This window comes from Dysidea avara, chromosome 8 (genome assembly GCF_963678975.1).
Source record: "Dysidea avara chromosome 8, odDysAvar1.4, whole genome shotgun sequence".
NCBI classification, from domain to species: domain Eukaryota; kingdom Metazoa; phylum Porifera; class Demospongiae; order Dictyoceratida; family Dysideidae; genus Dysidea; species Dysidea avara.
Window position 1 is genome coordinate 16,013,513 of NC_089279.1, and position 21,795 is coordinate 16,035,307.

General features: G+C 38.8%; 1 protein-coding gene across 1 annotated transcript in view; it reads right to left on the minus strand.

The window, feature by feature from the left end:
• LOC136264793 (uncharacterized) overlaps positions 1-21,795 on the minus strand; it is a 306,221-nt gene that overhangs the window by 11,718 nt on the left and 272,708 nt on the right. Inside the window, exons 66-73 of the mRNA XM_066059562.1 lie at positions 3,054-3,388; positions 2,884-2,941; positions 2,703-2,819; positions 2,529-2,653; positions 2,283-2,470; positions 2,011-2,224; positions 1,673-1,959; positions 596-799 (exon numbers count right to left, since the gene is read on the minus strand). Of these exons, the coding sequence (XP_065915634.1) occupies positions 596-799; positions 1,673-1,959; positions 2,011-2,224; positions 2,283-2,470; positions 2,529-2,653; positions 2,703-2,819; positions 2,884-2,941; positions 3,054-3,388 (1,528 nt within the window). The remainder of the gene's footprint in view (positions 1-595; positions 800-1,672; positions 1,960-2,010; positions 2,225-2,282; positions 2,471-2,528; positions 2,654-2,702; positions 2,820-2,883; positions 2,942-3,053; positions 3,389-21,795) is intronic.

Genomic DNA, 21,795 nt, shown 5'->3' on the forward strand with positions numbered 1-21,795 from the left:
GTTCACCAGTCATAATAAATATATTTACAAAAAAGTTAACAAACAAGTACACAGAAAAATTTGGAATTTTCAACTAGAGTAGGGACCATAGCACATCGATAAAAAGTACTGAAACAAGTTGGAGTAGTCCATGATATTAAATCACAGTAAAACATTAAGAAGCGTTATATCCCTACTGTGCTCAAGATACCATAACGGAAATGCACAGTAGGGATATAACAATTTTTATTGTTTTATTGTGATTTAATATCATGGACTACTCCAAGTTGTTTCAGTACTTTTTATCGATGTGCTATGGTCCCTACTCTAGTTGAAGATTCCAAAATTTTCTGTGTATCGTTAGTATGAATGCTCGTAATTAAATCTGGTGAGCAAGAATTGCAATGGGGTGGTGCGCCAACTTCTCGGGTCACACAAGTGCCTTGATACTGCACTCTCTGCCCACCATACTATACTAGGATGGTGTCAAAGCACAGTTTAATTTGGCATTCAATTTTATTATAATTACCATGAATACTGTAGTTGTAAACATTTCAAAGTTATAAACATAACTACCTGATGAAAGAAATCTCACTGTATTTGTGTGGATACTTACCTTTACACTTTGCTACAATCTTTTTTCTTATAAAGCCCTCAGAAATTCCCAGCCCTTTTAAATCATCAGCTTCACATGTAATCAATACACTTCCATTAATATCATGTTCTTCAAAGTACTTGATGTATTTATCTTTAATCTTTATTTCCTTAAGCCATCCACACAGTTCTGTAGTAGTCATATTCTCAAGCTTTGGCATTGACTCTAACAATAGATGCACATGGTATTAAAAGGTAATTAAGCATGTTTAAAATAATACAATGTATTGCCATTATTTCATTTGATTTTCCACATGGCTCAGCCTTTAAACTGTTATCAGCTACCTTCAGTAGTCATGGCACCATGCTGTTTAGTCGCTTGACACAAAATTCAGACATCTGTAAAAATCAGCCTAGCAATCTTGAACAAACTAGGATGTACTGCCTTGGATTAGGGTGATATAAGATGTTAAGACACACCTATAATTCATGCCTTGGCTTCTTTGGGTTAGCCTGATAAAGACAATTAAGACCTCAAGTCTGTGGCCATTGGTACATATCAATAGTAATGGTTAGATGTTTGCAATAAATGTTCTTTTAGGATCTACATAAATCCTGATGTAACATCAATAATTTTGCATCTTGGTAGTCACTGATGCTGTGATATGAATGTCTAATCTTTTAGATTACTGTCTAGTGTGGCTAAAAGTGCTGGTACATGACAGGCAAGAGTGTGCGGTATGCATACGTAAACCAAAAATGAGACTGTTACACATCTACAATTGTATTGTTCCTCATCCACGCCCTGACTAAATTACATTTTTTCAGAGATGTTCTCTTGGGAAATCGATTCTACTTTTAAGCTATGTAATCACAATCATTGTTTCAGGGATACACACTTTCAAAGGTTGTCCTTATCTTAATAATTATTATTAGTCATCTTGTCCAGTTTGTCCTACGTCCCTTTTTCACATCAAAAGTATTAATCGTGGGGTAAAGATACTCCAATAGAATAGTCACCGTGGGGTAAAAATAAGTGCATGAAAATTGTAAACAATCAATAATACTTAAGTAAGCAGCTACGTATGTACATCCTTACCTTCACTTTGGTTAACACTCTTTACTGTATGAGTGTCAGTTGACTCTTCGATGCTTGGAACATCACACTCTATCCATGGTATGTAATAATCTTTGCTCTCTTTACCATCACCAAACTGTAGTGTTATACAATCAAGTTTGAGGCAGTTATCATCATACAGCTGCTCCTCTTCTTGAAAGTGTGGTAAGTACTTCCACAAATCTTCAATAATTTCTGACCATTTAGGTAGTGTCATGGATATGCTTTGTGGCTGTGAATCAATCATTGTTGTCACATTTAGTTTAAGTCTGCAATACATTAAACAATAATTTACCACTTTACGAAATGATTAAGCTTACTTGCGAAGGGTCATTCGAAAGTCAACATAATGATATACTAATATCGATCGAGGAACAAGAGCCACAAATTTCTCAGTGAATTCACAGACACCAATTTCCACCATGGTCTCTATTATTGATTTCCTGGGGTCTGCGTTTTTAGTGAAGTATGTTTCTGCATGATTTAATGTCTTTTCAAATTGATCAAGATCACTGAGTAAATCAATTTGTGCAGCTATAATGTGGAAACAAGAAAGTTACTTATAGCTATGCAATGTAAAAAGCAAACATACAGGGGTATTGGTTAGGGATCCTCTGAATGAATTCCTGATCTTCTGAGTTCATATGTTTGAACACAGAGTCAGGTAGAGATGAGAAGTCATACAAGCCACCTTGTAGCCATTCAATAAACAATACTGCACAATTGAACATTCTTTTCAGTTGTATGTCTTCAAAAACAGCCAGTTGTGTATCGTCGATGCTAGATGGAAAATGCATGCAATGTAAAAGTTGGATTAGACGTACAGCATATTTCCTACTGTTGGATGCCAATTTCATGAAATGCTTGTTGTAAACTGTCCTTGTTAAAAGATTTTTTCAAGAAAGGCCCAAGGTTGTCATCCAGTATAGACTCCCACATTACAGTTTCTTGTTGCAGAATAACCTGTATAATACATCTAAATGTATGCATATAAAGAATATAAGAATAGCACCTGACTGAGATGCCCAAGAATAGTTCTAAGACCAGTAGCAACTTCAGTCAAAATTTGAAAACTAGCAGTGCGGAAATGATATTGCAATGCCTTTCTTTTCTCCTTTTGAAGTGGCTCCTAACACAAATCCATTTTATTTGGTTCAAATGTACATACATATACGTAATACTGTAACATATACCTTGAATTTACTTGGTAGCTCTTGAGCAACAGAAGATACATCAACAGGACATCCAGGACTACAGAAGAATGATTACTAAATAAAGCACAATTGTCTAAGTATATTGCTATACTATCCAAGCCTACAGTGTATATATGTATACAACAACTACTACATATGAAGTTTAGTACTTGTTAGGTGAATTTCTAAATCTGAAGATGGTTCTAATGCTGTCCAACTGAATTTGTGGCTTTCCAGCAATGTAAAAAGCCACTACATTTTGTTCAAGTTGATCTAGGTCAAACAGTGGACTAGACTGAACACCATTGTACAAGTAATGGCTTTTGATCAACTTCAAAAACTGCAGCTTTCCAGTGTCTCCATCAGATGGAACAATACAATTCTGACTGGTGACTTCAGCAATATATGATTCTGGAGGACTATCAGGAAGATATTTCAGGTAGTGACAATTTGAAGATTTAGCTTGATCAAAAACACTGGTTAGAAAGGAGTTTTGATGTTCAGTCTAGACAACATACACAATAAATATTACAGTAAAGAAATATACAAGAAGCATTAGTAACCATGCATGTAAATAAACCACTACAGATTATAAAACCATGGATATAAGATCCAACTGGTAACTTGAGGTTCATATCGCAATTAAAAATTATTAATTTAAAAAGGAAGTAAGGTTCCAGTAATAAAAAATAGTGAAACAAGGGCGGGTGGGAAGGCAGACCATAAATTGGGCTTTGGAAATTTTTAAAAAGTTTAATATTCTTGTTTTTAACACTGGATTTGATGCTGTGACTTTTCCTTAAAGATGCTTTTAATCATGTATATATTTCTATGATGTGTTTTAACTGTAGCATTTTGGCTGGTGTCATTCATTTTAGGGCAGAACTCTACTAAACAGTACTACCATACTGTTTTATGTATATGTCACTTTAGCATGGACGTTCAAAGGTGCCGCATAGGGTAATGCTTGTGCAATATCATGGAAATGTGGTTTCCTCATGGCTTTGATGCCCAACGAGGATACGGATTGACTCGTTATATTGAGCGCCATGGTGTGATAAATTGTGGGTTTGGGTTTACAGGTTAGACTAGACTCAATGTAGTTGCTAAATTTCAACTAGTTGATAGTTACTAAATGACGAATAATAAGCAAAATAACTGTTTGGGCAATGCGTGGATGAGTATTTCTACCCACTACGTGTCAGCCATTGAGCAGACCATGCAATAACATGAAGAAGACAACCAGATTTAAATGTAAGTAACAGCCATTTGGGCACCTTTGAACGTCACAGCCATTTCTTGGCCTCCAACTTGGATTTCACATCTTTTTTCACCATGGCTTTTAGGATTTGCACCCTTTATTTACAGTTTGGCTGTTTCGGATTAGATATCACTATTTTTTGTATTTGTATACTCCAAAGCTGGCCTTTGGCAAGCTTTGGAGCTTCTTTTTTCCTGTCTTTTTTCTTTACTACAGGAAGGAGAAACAAGATGTAAAGATTTTGTAGAGTTGAACATACATTTTTAAGTGTACAATTTTTTATATAATGAACTTTTCTCAACAGACCAACAGAATATAAATATCCAATTTTGGACAGTTAATCCTTGTTACAAATTACTACAGTGTATGTACGTAACTAGTTATATTACTATAGTTACAATCTACTGCATAACTTAGTTACAAACATAGCTGAACTCTCTACTATATCACTTGTTTGTAGCTGAATTTTCTGCAGGGTGACTAGCCTATAGCTGAACTTTCTACAGGGCGACTTGTTTGTAGCTGAACTCTCCATTGGGTGACCTGTTTGTAGCTGAACCCTTTACTGGGTAACCTGTTTGTAGCTGAACTCTCTACAGGTGATTTGTTTGCAGCTGAATTCTCTACTGAATAACTAGTTCGTAGCTGAACTCTCTGCAAGGTGAGTTGTTTGTAGCTGAACTCTCTACTGGGTGACCTATTTGTAGTTGAACTCTCTACTGGGTGACCTGAACTCTTTACTGGGTGACCTATTTGTAGCTGAACTATCTACAGGTGACTTGTTTGTAGTTGAACTCTTTACAGGTGACTTTTTGTATAGCTGAACTCTCTACTGAATGACTTGTTTGTACCTGAACCCTCTACAGGTAACTTGTTTGTAGCTGAACTCTCTAGAGGGGGGTTTGTTTGTAGCTGAACCCCCTACAGGGTGACTTGTTCGTAGCGGAACTCTCTACTGGGTTACTTATTTGTAGATGATCTCTTTACGGGGTGACTTGTTTATAGCTTGCTTAACTCTTTACTGGGTGGCCTATTTATGGCTGAACTATCTACAGGTGAATTTTTTGTAGCTGAACTCTTTACAGGTGACTTATTTGTAACTGAACTCTCTACAGCGTGGATTTTTGTAGCTGAACTCTTTACTATATGGCTCGTTTGTAGCTGAACCCTCTCCAGGTAACCTGTTTGTAGCTGAACTCTCTACTGGGTGACTTGCTTGTAGCTGAACTCTCTACAGGATAACCTGTTTGCAGCTGAACTTGTGATTTGTTTGTAACTGAACACTCTACAGGTAACTTCTTTGTAGCTGAATTCTCTACTGGGTGATTGGTTGTAGCTGAACTATCTACAGGATGGCTTGCTTACAGCTGGATAGGGTGATTGTTTATAGCTGAGCCCTCTACAAGGTGATTTGTTTGTATATAGCTGAACTCTCCACAGGGTGATTTGCTTGTAGTTGAACTCTCTACAGAGTGATTTGTTTGTAGGCGAACTCTCTACAGGGTGACCTGTTTGTAGCTGAACTCTCCACAGGGTGATTTATTTGTAAATGAACTCTCTACTGGGTGACCTGTTGATAGGTGAACTCTCTACTGGGTGACCTGTTTGTAGCTGAACTCTCCACAGGGTGATTTATTTGTAAGTGAACTCTCTACTGGATGGCCTGAACTAACTACAGGTGACTTGTTTCTAGCTGAGTTCTCTACCAGGTGACTTCTTTGCAGCTGAAATCTCAACCGAGTGACTAGCTTGTAGCTGAACTCACTATTGGGTGACTTGCTTGCAGGTGAAATCTACAACTGACTGCTTTCTAGCTGATCTCTTCACAAGGTGGCTTGTTTCTAGCTGATCTCTCTATAGAGTGGCTTTTTGTAGCTGAAGTCTGATTTTCCTGTAGCTGATCTCTCTACAGGGTAGCTTTTTGGAGCTGAATACTCCACAGGGTGATTTGTTTGCTGAGCTCTCTACAGGGTGACTTTTTTTGTAGCTGAGCTCTAACTTTTTTTTGCAGCTGAACTCTCTACTGGTTAACTTGTTGTAGCTGAACTCTCTACCGGGTGACCCATTTATAGGTGAACTCTACAGGTGACTTCTTTTTGGCTGATCTCTCTACAGGGTGGCTTGTTTGTAACTGAACTCTCCACAGGTTGATTTGTTTGCAGCTGAATTCTCTACAGAGTTACTTGTTTGTAGCTGAAGTCTCCACAGAGTGATTTGTTTGTAGCTGAAGTCTCTCTACTGGGGGACCTATTTGTAGCTTAACTCTCTACAGGTTACTAGTTTCTAACTGATCTCTGTATTATATGGTGGCGTTTTGTATATAACTAAACTCTCCACAGGATCAAGACACACGATAGTGTGTCGTGCGGCCCAAGAAGCCGGTGCACCACACCGTGGGTATATTGACAGGAAGAAAGAAAACATCATATTCACACCTTTGTATCTCGGTGATCCCTTATCTGATTGGAACCAAATTTGCTACAGAGTTGCCCGCCAGACAGGGGAGTCTACATTCCAAATTTGGAGGAATTCTCTCCAGCCATTCCCGAGATACGAGCTGCCAAAGTTTTGATTTTTTCTTGGTTTTCTTTTCTCTCTTCTTGTTTCTTCTTCGTGTTTTCGCACACTTGCAAAAAAATTGTTATAAAACGTAAACGCGTACTCCGATCGCCTTGAAATTTGGCACACCGAAAGGGAGTCCAAAGGCAAATCCTAGTATCAAATTTGGTGCAAATCCGATGAATTGTACAGGATATATGACCAATTATTCGCGTAAAACAAGATCGATTAATTTGTTGTTGTTATTATTATTATTATTACTAGGACCGCATCACATACAACCAAGTACATACACCAACATTACAACCTACCCATTGGGTAAGTATAAAAAGTGCCATAGGCAGCAGTGTGTGTGTACCGGTGGAAATGATACATATGCATACGTACACAGGCAAGGGAGTTTAACTGGCATCAGAAAACCACAATACTAAAACACAACCTACACAAAAACCAAGTTAAGTTAGCTATATTGAAAGTAACTATATATTGTAGGTGTGACGTGTCTCTGAAGATGACTCAGCAGTGAAGTGAGGCTATGCAGAACAAGGGATATGGTGAAGACACAATTAGCAATTGATCCCAATCAAGCCAATATGGCACAACAGACTCTGTTGTAACTAGAGGCCACTGGTGATGTGCCAGTATATCAGCGGTGTGGCATTGGCACAGTGATCACAGTCTATAATATTATGCATACAGCCGTGCAGAACATACAGGAGATAGTTACACATTGTTGTATATGCAGCACTGCATCGGCTTCTTGTTTAGCTATTACAGACTCACAGTAGAGTAGTAGTTAAGCCGAGTGGAAAATAATTCCAGCCGCTAGCAAACCAGATGAAGGATGAACATGTATAACACAACTACCAGTACAAGTATTAAATTACTCATTACCTTGTTATTCCAGCTGGTTGTTTACGAGCGCATCAGCTGGTATTCCAACTGGTCATCAGCTGGTTGTTCACTGCATTACGCCTGGAGCGCATATCCTGCATACAAAATACACAGTTAAAAACATTTAAACATACTTGTAATGTTGTTGTTTATGTGTAAGGTGGCCTCTGGCTCTATTATAGTCACTCCACAGACGTTTACTAATATTCTCCTTCGAGCAATCTGTAATTAAACAAGGGTGTGGTGCTGGGCGTTATATAGAATTACACGTACGGTAAATTCATCAGCACGAACAGGCGTACTTATTATATGGTTGTGCCTTCATTCACAGGCGAATTTATCCCTCTTAGTTCATGTCTCTAGGCCTCGTAGTTTTCTCAAACATTATTTATTATTTACTTATTTATTTATTCATTATTAATGACATCATTTTAACCACATTTCGTATTATTTTTAGTACTTGGTTGTATAATTATTATCAATTTTACCACGAGGGAAGGCATACACAAAAGGCAAAGCCTGTACAAGGTGTCAGCCCAAAATATAACATTACAAAAACAACAAAGAAACAAAGAAATTTACAAAACTACACTAAATACAGTGTCAAGTCTACAGGGTAAACCGCTTCATGGAATGAGTTGAAAGTTGCTATGTAGATGGAGTAACCATCGTAGGAGTACCTTTTGGTGGTTTGAAAGGAATCGAGATAAAGACCATGGAGATATGACACAAAACCCAACCTGTGTCACAATTACGCGATCGATTTTTATGAATAAAAAAAGTACATATTAGTTTTACGCCTACTAGGCAAACCGCTTAGAGCAATGAGCTGAAAATCAGTGTAGAACTGGAATAATCTTCATAGAAAGTTCTTGCAGTAGTACAGAAGAATTGGATTACAAACCACTGAGTTATGATTCAAAAGCTAACTCAGTGTAGCAAATGCGAGATCGAGATACTCTAATAGAACAGTCACCCTAGTAGTGCATTCAGCTAATTTATTTACTCCATTATAGAATTCTATTACATTACAAGTTATTCTGTAGGGAGTTCAGCTGCAAACAGTTAATCTTATAGACAGTTCAGCAAGAAGCAAGTCACCCTATAGAGAGTTCAGCTACAAATATATCGCTGTAATGATTCAGAATATTACAAGTCACACTGAAGAGAGTTCAGCTATAAACAAGTCATGCACCTTGTAGAGAGTTCGGCTACACTCTCTAGAGACTTCAGCTACAAACAAGTCACTGTGGAGAGAGTTCAGCTCCAAAGAAACTACCCTGCAGAGAGTTCATCTATACAAACAAGTTACCCTATAGAGATCAGCTGCAAACAAGTAACCCTGTAGAGAGTTCAGCTATAGACAAGTCACTTTATAGTTTATACAATGTTCAGCTACAAGTCACTCTGAAGAGAATTCAGCTACAAATAAGTCACTCTGTAGAGAAGTTTGCTACAAACAAGTCACCGTGTAGAGAGTTCAGCAACCAAAAAACCACCCTGTAAACAGTTCAGCTATACAAACAAGTTACTCTGTAGAGAGACCAGCAAGAAACAAGAGAGCTCAGCTAGAAGAAGTCACCCTGTAGAGATCTCAGCTGCAAAGAAACCCTGTCGAGAGATCAACTACAAATAAATCACCCTGTAGAAAGTTCAGGTACAAACAAATCACCCTTTATAGAGTTCAGCTACAAAAAAAAATCACTCTGTAGAGAGTTCAGCTACAAAGAAACCATCCTGTAGAGAGTTCAGCTACAAACAAGTTACCCTACAGTGAGATCAGTTTGAAACAAGAGATTTCAGCTACAAACAAATCACCCTGTACAGAGTTCAGCTATGAACAGATCACCCTGTAGAGAGTTCAGCTATACAAGTCACCCTGTAGACAGATCAGCTAGAAAAAGTCACTGTCTAGAGAGATCAGCTAGAAGCAAGTCACCTTTAGAGAGTTCAGCTACAAAGAAACCATCCTGTCAAGAGTTCAGCTACAAACAAATCACCCTGCATAGAGTTCAGCTGCAAATAAATTACCCTGTAGAGAGTTCAGCTAGACAAAAGTCACCCTACAGAGAGATCAGGTCACCCTATAGAGAGATCAGCTAGAAGAAGTCATGCACCTTGTAGAGAGTTCAGCTACAAAGCACCCACTCTGTAGAGAGTTCAGCTAGAAACAAGTCACCCTGTAGAGATTTCAGCTACAAACAGATCATCCTGTAGATAGTTCAGCTAGATACAAGTCACCCTGTAGAGAGATCAGATAGAAGAAGTCATGCACCTTGTAGAGAGTTCAGCTACAAAGAACCCACTCTGTAGAGAGTTCAGCTAGAAACAAGTTACCCTATAGAGAGATCAGCTAGAAACAAGTCACCTTGTAGAGAGTTCATTGACAAAGAAACCATCCTGTAGAGAGTTCAGCTACAAACAAATCACCCTGTAGAGAGTTCAGCTGCAAACAAATCACCCTGTAGAGAGTTCAGCTACAAACAAATCAACCTGTAGAGAGATCAGCTAGAAGATGTCACCTTGTAGAGAGATCAGCTGGAAACAAGTCACCTTGTAGAGAGTTCAGTGACAAAGAAACCATTCTGTAGAGAGATCAGTTAGAAACAAATCACCTGTAGAGAGATCAGCTAGAAACAAATCACCTTGTAGAGAGTTTAGTGACAAAGAAACCATCCTGTAGAGAGATCAGCTAGAAACAAATCACCGTGTAGAGAGTTCAGCTACAAACAAATCACCCTGTAGAGAGATCAGCTAGAAACTAGACACAATATAGGGAATTCAGTTACAAGCAAATCACCCTGTAGAGAGTTCAGTTACAAACAAATCACCCTATAAAGAGATCATCTACAAACAAATCACCTTGTAGTGAGTTCAGCTACAAACAAATTACCCTGTACAGAGATCAGCTACAAACAAAACACCTTGTAGAGACTTCAGCTACAAACAAATCAACCTGTAGAGGTTTCAGTTACAAACAAATCACCCACTGTAGAGAGATCAGCTACAACCAAATCACCCTGTAGAGAGATCAGCTAGAAACAAATCACCCTGTAGAGAGTTCAGCTACAAAAAAAATCACCCTGTAGAGAGATCAGCTAGAAACAAATCACTGTGTAGAGAGTTCAGCTACAAAAAATCACCCTGTAGAGAGATCAGCTACAAACAAATCACATTGTAGAGAGTTAAGCTACAAACAAATTACCCTGTAGAGAAATCAGCTACAAACAATTCACCTTGTAGAGAGTTCACTTACAAACAAATCTACCTGTAGAGATATCAGTTACAAACAAATCACCCCCTGTAGAGAGATCAGATCACCCTGTAGAGAGTTCAGCTACAAACAAATCACCCTGTAGAAAGTTCAGGTATAAAAATATCATCCTGTATATAGACAGTTTTGATACAAACAAATCATCCTGTAGAGAGTTCAGCAAGATAAAAGTCACCCTGTAGTAGGAGAAGTCACCTTGTAGAGAGTTCAGCTACAAACAAATCACCCTGTAGAGAGTTCAGCTACAAGCAAATCACCCTGTAGAGAGTTCAACTACAAACAAATCACACTGTAGAGAGATCAGCAGAAACAAATCACCCTGTAGAGAGTTCAGCTACAAACAAATCAACCTGTAAAGAGATCAGCTAGAAACAATTCACCCTCTAGAGAGAATCCTGTGTAGAGTTCAGCTACAAGCAAATCACCCTGTGGAGAGTTCAGCTACATTTCAAGTCCCTTACTAGATAGATCAGCTGCGAACAAGTTATCCAGTAGGGAATGATAGACATGTAATAAATATATGTATATAATTTGTATAATTACTGATAAAATCAAAAACAGTAAAAATCTGCGTTGTCTTTTTATTCTTCCTGTGGTAAAGAAAAAGGATAGGTTAAAAAAGCCTCAAAGCCGGCAATACAAAAAGAAGTGATATCTAATCAAAAACAGCCAAGCTGTAAAAAAGGTGCAGCCACTAAAAGGCCATGGTGAAAAAAGATGTGAAATCCAAGGTGGCGGCCAAGAAATGGCTGTGATGGTAAAAAATTTAATAACAACAATTCAGGTGAATTTGGTGCAAATTCACACGAATTGTCATTAGTAAAATTTTTACCATTAACCTACCATCACAGCCATTTCTTTGCCGCCACCTTGGATTTCACATCTTTTTTCACCATGGTCTTTAGAGGCCGCACCTTTTTTTACAGCTTGGCTGTTTTTGATTAGATAACTTTTTGCAGCTGAACTCTCTACTGGGGGGCTGTTTGTAGCTGAACTCTCTACAGTCTACTTGTTTCTAGCTGATCTCTCTATATAGGGTGGCTCTTTGTAGCTGAATACTCCACAGGGTGATTTGTTTGTAGCTGAGCTCTCTATTGGGTAACTTTTTTTGCAGCTGAACTCTTATAGGTAACTTGTTTTAGCTGAACTCTCTACTGGGTGACTTGTTGCGTAGCTGAACTCTCTTAACAGTGACTTGTTACATAGCTGAACGCTCTAAGTACTAACAATGCTGAATGCTCTAATAGGGTGACTGTTCTATTAGAGTATCTTGATCTAACTTTTGCCACAAGTAGCTCGCTTTCAAATCATAACTAAGTGGTTTGCAATCTGATTCTTCTGTACTACTGCAAAGACTTTCTAGGATGATTATTCCAGTTACATACTGATTTTCAACTCATTACTCTAAGCGGCTTGCCTGGTAGGCATGAAAACAAATAGTTCTTTTATTTATATAATTCGATTGCATAATTGTGACACAGGTTGGGTTTTGTCATATCTTGATGGTCTTTATCTGGATTCCTTTCAAACCACAGATAGGCACTCCTACGATGGTTACTCCATCTACACCATAATTTTCAACTCATTCCTCCAAGGAGTTTACCCTGTGGGTGTGACAGAAGTTTGACCTTATTCTACGCAAATAATCGATCATAATTCAGTGAATGTTCACCGGATTCTTACCAAACGTGGTATTGCGATTCGCCATAATGAGTCCTTTAAGTATATCAAATTTCAGCTTGATCGGAGTACACATTTGCATTTTATGACAGATTTTGTAAAGTGTGCGAAAAGAAGACGAAGAGGAAGTAGAAGAAAAAACCACAAACTTTGGCCACTTGTATCCCAGAAATGGCTGGAACAATTTTCTTCAAATTTTGATTGTAGACTCCCTACCTAGCTGGCATGTTTGTACAAATTTGGTTTCAATTGGATAAGGGATCATGGAGCTACAAAGGTGTGAAAATCACATTTTCTTTCTTCCTGTTAATATACTCACGGTGTGGCGCGCCAGCTTCTTGGACCGCACAACATTGCCGTGTGTCTTGATATATACATCTAATCCAAAACAGCCAAGCTGCAAAAAAAGTGTGCGGCCCTCACAAAGGCTATGGTGAAAAAAGATGTGACATGGTCTCGGCACCAAAATTCACCTGAATTGTCGTTATTAAAATTTTTACCATTAACCTACCATCCCAGCCATTTCTTGGCCGCCACCTTGGATTTCACATCTTTTTTCACAATAGCCCTTTTGAGGGTGGCACACTTTTTTTACAGCTTGGCTGTTTTGGATTAGATTTCACTTCTTTTTGTATTTGTATAGATGGCCTATGGCCGGCTTTGGGGCTTTTTTAACCTATCTTTTTTTCTTTACCACAGGAAGAAGAAAAGATGAAGCAGATGTTAAATACTTTAAATATTTCTGAATTTATCAGTAAATGTACAAATTATACATATATTTATTACAGAACTCTCTGCAAGGTGGTTTCTTTGTAACTTAACACTCTACAAACTGACTTCTTCTAGCTGATCTCTCTACAGGGTGAACTGTTTGCAGCTGAACTATCTGCAAGGTAACTCTTCTTCTAGCTGATCTCTCTACAGGGTGATTTGTTTGTAGCTCAACTATCTACAAGGTAACTTCTTCTAGCTGATCTCTCTACAGGGTGGTTTGTTTGTAGCTGAATTCTGTACAGGTTATTTGTTTGCAGCTGAGCTCTTTACAGAATGATTTCTTTGTAGCTGAACTCTCTACAAGGTAACTTCTTCTAGCTGATCTTTCTACAGGGTGGTTTGTTTGTAGCTGAATTTTCTACAGGGTGACTTGTTTGCAGCTGAACTCTCTACATGGTGGTTTCTTTGTAGCTGAAATCTCTACAAGTTGAATTCTTCTAGCTGATCTTTCTACAGGGTGATTTGTTTGTAGCTGAATTTTCTACAGGGTGACTTGTTTGCAGCTGAACTCTCTACATGGTGGTTTCTTTGTAGCTGAAATCTCTACAAGGTGAATTCTTCTAGCTGATCTTTATACAGGGTGATTTGTTTGTAGCTGAATTTTCTACAGGGTGACTTGTTTGCAGCTGAACTCTCTACATGGTGGTTTCTTTGTAGCTGAAATCTCTACAAGGTGAATTCTTCTAGCTGATCTTTATACAGGGTGATTTGTTTGTAGCTGAATTTTCTACAGGGTGACTTGTTTGCAGCTGAACTCTCTACATGGTGGTTTCTTTGTAGCTGAAATCTCTACAAGGTGAGTTCTTCTAGCTGATCTTTCTACAGGGTGATTTGTTTGTAGCTGAACTTTCTACAAGGAAACTTCTTCTAACTGATCTCTGTACAGGGTGAATTGTTTGTAGCTGAACTGTCTACAAGGTAACTTCTTCTAGCTGATCTCTCTACAGGGTGATTTGTTTGTAGCTGAATTCTGTACAGGTGATCTGTTTGCAGCAGAGCTCTTTACAGAATGGTTTCTTTGTAGCTGAACTCTCTACAAGGTAACTTCTTCTAGCTGATCTTTCTACTCGGTGATTTGTTTGTAGCTGAATTTTCTACAGGGTGACTTGTTTGCAGCTGAACTGTCTACATGGTGGTTTCTTTGTAGCTGAAATCTCTACAAGGTGAATTATTCTAGCTCATCCTTCTACAGGGTGATTTGTTTGTAGCTAAACTCTCTACAAGGAAACTCCTTCTAACTGATATCTGTACAGGGCGAATTGTTTGTAGCTGAACTGTCTACAAGGTAACTTCTTCTAGCTGATCTCTCTACATGGTGATTTGTTTGTAGCTGAATTCTGTACAGGTGATTTGTTTGCAGCTGAACTCTTTACAAAATAGTTCCTTTGTAGCTGAACTCTCTACAAGGTAACTTCTTCTAGCTGATCTTTCTACTGGGCGATTTGTTTGTAACTGAATTCTCTACAGGGTGATTTGTTTACAGCTGAACTCTCTACATGGTGGTTTCTTTGTTGCTGAACTCTCTACAAGGTGAACTATTCTAGCTGATCTCTCTACAGGGTAATTTGTTTGTAACTGAACTCTGTACAAGGTGCTTTTTTGTAGGTGATCTCACTGCAGGTTGATTTGTTTGTAGCTGAACTCACTAAAGGGTGATTTGCTTGTAGCTGAAATCCTTACATTGTATCTAGTTTCTAGCTCATCTCTCTACAGGGTGATTTGTTTGTAGCTGATCTCTCTACAAGGTGGTTTGTTTGTAGCTGATCTCTCTGCAGGTTGATTTGTTTGTAGCTGAACTCTCTACAGGGTGATTTGTTTGTAGCTGATCTCTCTACAGGGTGATTTGTTTGTAGCTGAACTCTCTATAAGGTGATTTGTTTGTAGCTGATCTCTCTGCAGGTTGATTTGTTTGTAGCTGAACTCTCTACAGGGTGATTTGTTTGTAGCCGATCTCTCTACAGGGTAATTTGTTTGTAGCTGAATTCTCTATAAGGTGATTTGTTTGTAGCTGATCTCTCTGCAGGTTAATATGTTTTAGCTGAACTCTCTACAGGGTGACTTTGTTTGTAGCTGACCTCTCTTCAGGGTGATTTGTTTCTAGCTGATCACTCTACAGGGTGATTTGTTTGTAGCTGATCTCTCTACAAGTTGATTTGTGTGTAGCTGATCTCTCTGCGGGTTGATTTGTTTGTAGCCGATCTCTTTACAGGGTAATTTGTTTGTAGCTGAATTCTCTATAAGGTAATTTGTTTGTAGCTGATCTCTCTGCAGGTTGATTTGTTTTAGCTGAACCCTCTACAGGGTGATTTGTTTGTAGTTGATCTCTCGACAGGGTTTCTTTGCAGCTGAGTTCTCTACAGGGTGACTTCTTCTAGCTGAACTCTCTCTTGTTTCTAGCTGATCTCTCTACAGAGTAACTTGTTTGTATAGCAGAACTCTTTACAGAGTAGTATTTTGGTTGCTGAACTCTCTACACGGTGACTTGTTTGTAGCAAAATTCTTTACAGAGTGACTTGGTGGTAGCTGAATTCTCTACAGAGTGACTTAGTTGTAGCTGAATTCTCTACAGAGTGACTTACTTGTAGCTGAACACTGTATAAACTATAAAATGACTGGTCTGTCTCTTCAGGGTTACTTGTTTGCAGGTGATCTCTATAGGGTAACTTGTTTGTATAGATGAACTCTTCACAGGGTAGTTTCTTTGTAGCTGAACTCTCTCCACAGTGACTTGTTTGTAGCTGAATTTTCTAGAGAGTGTAGCCGAACTCTCTACAGGGTGCATGACTTGTTTATAGCTGAACTCTCTTCAGTGTGACTTGTAATGTTCTGAATCACTACAGCGATATATTTGTAGCTGAACTCTCTATAGGGTGACTTGCTTCTTGCTGAACTGTCTATAAGATTAACTGTTTGCAGCTGAACTCCCTACAGAATAACCTGTAATGTAATAGAATTCTATAATGGAGTAAATAAATTAGCTGAATGCTCTATTAGGGTGACTGTTCTATTAGAGTATCTCGATCTCGCATTTGCTACACGGAGTTGGCTTTCGAATCATAACTCAGTGGTTTGTAATCCAATTCTTCTATACTACTGCAAGGACTTTCAATGAAGATTATTCCAGCTATACACCGATTTTCAGCTCATTGCTCTAATTGGTTTGCCTTGTAGGCGTGAAAACTAATACTTTTTTATTCATAAAAATCGATCGCGTAATTGTGACACAGGTTGGGTTTTGTGTCATATCTCCGTGGTCTTTATCTCGATTCCTTTCAAACCACCAAAAGGCACTCTTACGATGGTTACTCCATCTACATAGCAATTTTCAACTCATTCCATGAAGCGGTTTACCCTATAGGCGTGGCAACAAATCGATCTTGTTTTATGCGAATAATCGGTCATAACTCCTGAATCATTCATCAGATTTGCACTAAATTTGATGCTAGGATTCGCCTTTGGACTCCCCTTCTGTGTGCCAAATTTCAAGGCGATCGGAGTACGCGTTTGCGTTTTATAGCAATTTTTGCAAGTGTGCGAAAAAACGAAGAAAAAAAAACCAAACTTTGGCCACTCGTATCTCGGAAATGGCTTGAGTGATTTCCTTCAAATTTGGAATGTAGACTCCCCTAGCTTGCTGGCAACTCTGCAGCAAATTTGGTTCCAATCGGATGAGTTATCACCGAGATACAAATGTGTGAAAATGACGTTTTCTTTCTTCCTGTCAATATACTCACGGTGTGGCGCGCCGGCTTCTTGGGCCGCACGACACACTATCGTGTGTCTTGATATATATATATCTAATCAAAAACAGCCACGCTGTAAAAAAAGGAGTGCGGCCCTTGAAAAGGCTATGGTGAGAAAAGATGTGAAATCCAAGGTGGCGGCAAAGAAATGGCTGTGATGGTAGGTTAATGGTAAAAATTTTAATAACGACAATTCAGGTGAATTTGGTGCCGCTTGGTCAATAGGCACAAAATTCACCTGAATTGTCGTTATTAAATTTTTTACCATTAACCTACCATCACAGCCATTTCTTGGCCGCCACCTAGGATTTCACATCTTTTTTCACCATAGCCTTTTCAAGGGCCGCACTCCTTTTTTTACAGCTTGGCTGTTTTTGATTAGATTTCACTTCTTTTTGTATTTGTATACCCCAAAGCCGGCCTATGGCCAGCTTTGGGGCTTTTTAACCTATATATTTTTCTTTACCACAGGAAAAAGAAAAAGATGAAGCAGATTTTATAAATACTTTAACTCATTCTGATTTTATCAGTAAATGTACACATTATATATATAATGCATATATCAAGAGTTCATTATATTATGAACTCTTGCATATATTTATTACATGTCGATTAATCCCCACAGGATAATTTGCAGCTGATCTCTCTACTGGGTGACTTGAAATGTAGCTGAACTCTCTACAGGGTGATATGCTTGTACGTAGATGAACTCTTTACTGGATTCTCTCTACAGGGTGACTTGACTCTAGCTGAACTCTCTGCAGGGTTATCTGTTTGTAGTTGAATTCTCTACAGGGTGATTTGTTTGCAGCTGAACTCTCTACAAGGCAACTTCTTCTAGCTGATCTGTCTACAGGGTGACTTGTTTCTAGCTGGTCTCTCTACAGGGATATTTGTTTGTAGCTGAATTCTCTTACATCGTGGTTTCTTTGTAGCTGAACTCTCTACAAGGTTACTTGATCTCTCTACAACATGACGTGTTTCTAACTGAACTCTCTACAGTGTGATCTGTTCATAGCGGAACTTTCTACTGGGTGATTTGTTTGTAGCTGAACACTTTGCATGATTGTTTCTTTGTAACTGAACTCTCTACAAGGTAACTTCTTCTAGCTGATCTCTCTACAGGGCAATTTGTTTGAGCTGAACTCTCTACATGATGGTTTCTTTGTAGCTGAACTCTCTATTAGGTACCTTCTTCTGGCTGATCTGACTACAGGGTGACTTGTTTGTAACTGAATTCCCTACAGAATAATTTGCAATGTAATATAATTGAGTAAATTATAAATGCTGCTGAATGCTTTATTAGGGTGACTGTTCTATTAGAGTATCTCGATCTCGCATTTGCTACACGTAGTTGCCTTTCAAATCATAACTCAGTGGTTTGTAATCCGATTCTTCTGTACTACTGCAAGGACTTTCTATGATGATTATTCCAGCTACATACTGATTTTCAGCTCATTGCTCTAAGCGGTTTGCCTGGTAGACACGAAAATGTTTTCCTTACTTTGGCCCCTTTTCTGTTACATCTTTTCAGCTATAAGTCACTAAGTCTAAGTCCTTGAAATTAGGTTAGGTAATCCTAAGGCTGCAGCACATGTTGCTGCAGACCTTCAGTGCTGGTCACTGTAAAGCATTAATACAAAAACTAATAGTTTTTTATTCATAAAAATCGATTGCATAATTTTGACACAGGTCGGGTTTTGTGTCATATCTCCGTGGTCTTTATCCCGATTCCTTTCAAACCACAAAAAGGCACTCCTACGATGGTTGCTCCATCTACATATCAATTTTCAACTGATTCCTCAAAGGAGTTTACCCTGTAGGCGTGGCAGACCTTCGACCTTATTTTACGCAAATAATCGGTCATAACTCCGTGAATGTTCATTGGATTCCTACCAAAGTTGGTACACAGATCCACCTTAATGAGCCCTTTAAGTGTGCCAAATTTCAGCCCAATCCTAGCACACATTCGTGTTTTATGGCGGATTTTGCGAAGTTTGCGAAATGAAAAAGTAGAAGAAGAAAAAAACAAAGAAATTAAAACGAAATTTTGTTCGCTCGTATCTCGGAAATGGCTGGAGCAATTTTCTTCAAATTTGGTGTGTAGACTCCCCTTACTGGCCGGCACCTCTCTAGCAAATTTGGTTCCAATCGGATAAGGGATCACAGAGCTAAATAGGTGTGAAAATTGCATTTTCTTTCTTCCTGTTAATATACTCACGGGTGGCACGCCGGCTTCTTGGGCCGCACGACACACTACCGTGTGTCTTGATACATGTAATAGTTCTAACACAGGCATGAGGGCTTGCCTGATATGTATACTCGAGGGCCACAGGCCCAAGGGCAGTCAGGCATACATGTCCCGTGTTACAGCTAATACATAACACTTGACGATCAATCACCCAAGCCAATACGAAAGCAGCCACTGGATATATTATATATGCATACATAAAATTTTTGATTATGGGACAGCTGCTAGTACATTCTGGTTATATTCGGTTACGATGAACAGACATATCCTACAGATATCATGGAGAATTTCGGTTCCGCAAGTTTAATGTTTTGATCAGTGCTATTGAATCATTTATAGGAAAGTACGGAGTTGACTAAAGGCCTAGATAGGTAAGCTTGCTTGTAGAGTGGTTACTCTGTGCAGAGTGGTAACTTCGTGATGGGGTCGTGTCCATATTCAAAAATGTGTGGAAACGATCGGTGAATAAGCTATAGCACTAGTTCTCACCTAACAGTTTTTAACTCGTAGGATGGCGAGTATAACAAAACGCTCTCCTTCTGAGTGGTTTTCATGGCAATATCCAAGCCATGCATCCCAATCCCATGAGTATTAATCGATCCCCACAATCAATTTCAGCCTTGATGTCGATATAATCACTGCCCAGTTGTAGCCTGGCTACATTTCGTATGTAGTCCAGCTAGCTGAGCTACATACAAATTGTAGCCCACATTAATTTTCCGTATCAGCACTTTTCTGTAGACACCACAAAACTATTGGGGGTTTAGAAAACCCAGACCGGACCGGACTGGACCGGACCAGGTCAATTCTTCAGGTAAGCCAATTCACACAATAGCTATAACATACAATTCACACAATAGCTATAACATACAATTCACACAATAGCTAGCCATAACATATGCTCTTAATCTTGTAGCCACTCTGCCATTGGACACAATTAGCTAGCTATGATGGCTCAGACTGCAACAGTGATCATGCATGAATCTTCATCCACGATTAAACAACCTAACTAAGCTATTAAACTACTTTCTACTACATTTCACTACACAATCGCTACAAGCCTACAGGCTCTTTCTGCTGTATTCAACTGTTACACACATGAGTAACCGCCCGAATTTATTAGAATCGTGATATACAAAGTGAAAGGAACTAATATAACATCAAACCTTCGAACTAATTTAAAGGAATGGTCATGGATGACTGGTTAAACTAAGAAAGGTAGCTAAGCTAGTGTGAAACATAGCTATATGCCCAGGGTAGCTATATCAAGACACACGGTAGTGTGTCATGCGGCCCAAGAAGCCGGCACGTAACACCCGTGAGTATATTGACAGGAAGAAAGAAAACGCAATTTTCGCACCTCCGTAGCTCTGTGCTTCCTTGATGAAACAAGACGATTTTTGCTGTGGACATGCCCCCCAACTGCAGCACTCCACATTCCAAATTTGAGCAAAATCGCTTCGCGTTCCCGAGATATGCGACTTCAAAAATTGGCTCAGTTTCTTCGTTTTTTTTCTTCTTCTTCTTCTTATTTTTCTTTTTCTTGTCGCACACTTACAAAAACTGCTATAAAACTCGAACTCCATATCCGATTGCCTTGAAATTTGGCACACAGAAGGGGGATATAAAGGCGCATCTCGGTACCAACATTGGCTGGAATACGATAAACAGGCAAAGAGTTATGAGCGATTATTCACGAAAAATAACACCAATATGTTGTCACGCCTACAGGGTAAACCGCGTATGGGAAGAAGCTGAAAATCGGTGGGTGAATAGGTTAACTATTGAACCTCAAACCTTTTGTGGTTTGAAAGAAATCGAGCTAAAAAACAGGAAGATACAACGAAAAAACCAACAGTGTGTAACAATTACGCAATCGAGATTAGCTAATAAAAAAAAACGACTGCTTGCCACGCCTACCAGATAAACCGCTTGGGGTAATGCTTTGAAAATCGTTGTACAGATGGAGTAATTATCTTAGAAAGGCTCATCAATGGTGTAGAAGAATCAGACTTAAAGCCACGGAGTTATAACACGAAATCCAACTTGGTGCAGCAAGTGCGAGATCAAGATACTCTAATAGAGCAGTCATCCTAATAGAGCAGTCACCCTGAAGAGAATTCAAGAGATCAGCTAGAAATAAGAAACCTGTATAGAGATCAGCTACACACAAGTCACCCTGTAGAGAGATCAGCTAGAAGAAGTTACCTTGTAGGGAGTTCATACAACTATGGAAAGAGATAGTTCAACTAGAAAAAATCACCTTGTAGAGTTCAGCTACAAAGAAACTGCCATGTAGAGAGTTCAGCTACAAACAAATCGCCCTGTGGAGAGATCAATAGAAGAAGTTACCTTGCAGAGAGTACAGCTACAAAGAAACATCATGTAGAGAGTTCAGCTACAAACAAATCTCCCTGTAGAGAGATTAGCTACAAGAAGTTACCTTGTAGAGAGTTCAGCTACAAAGAAACCATCA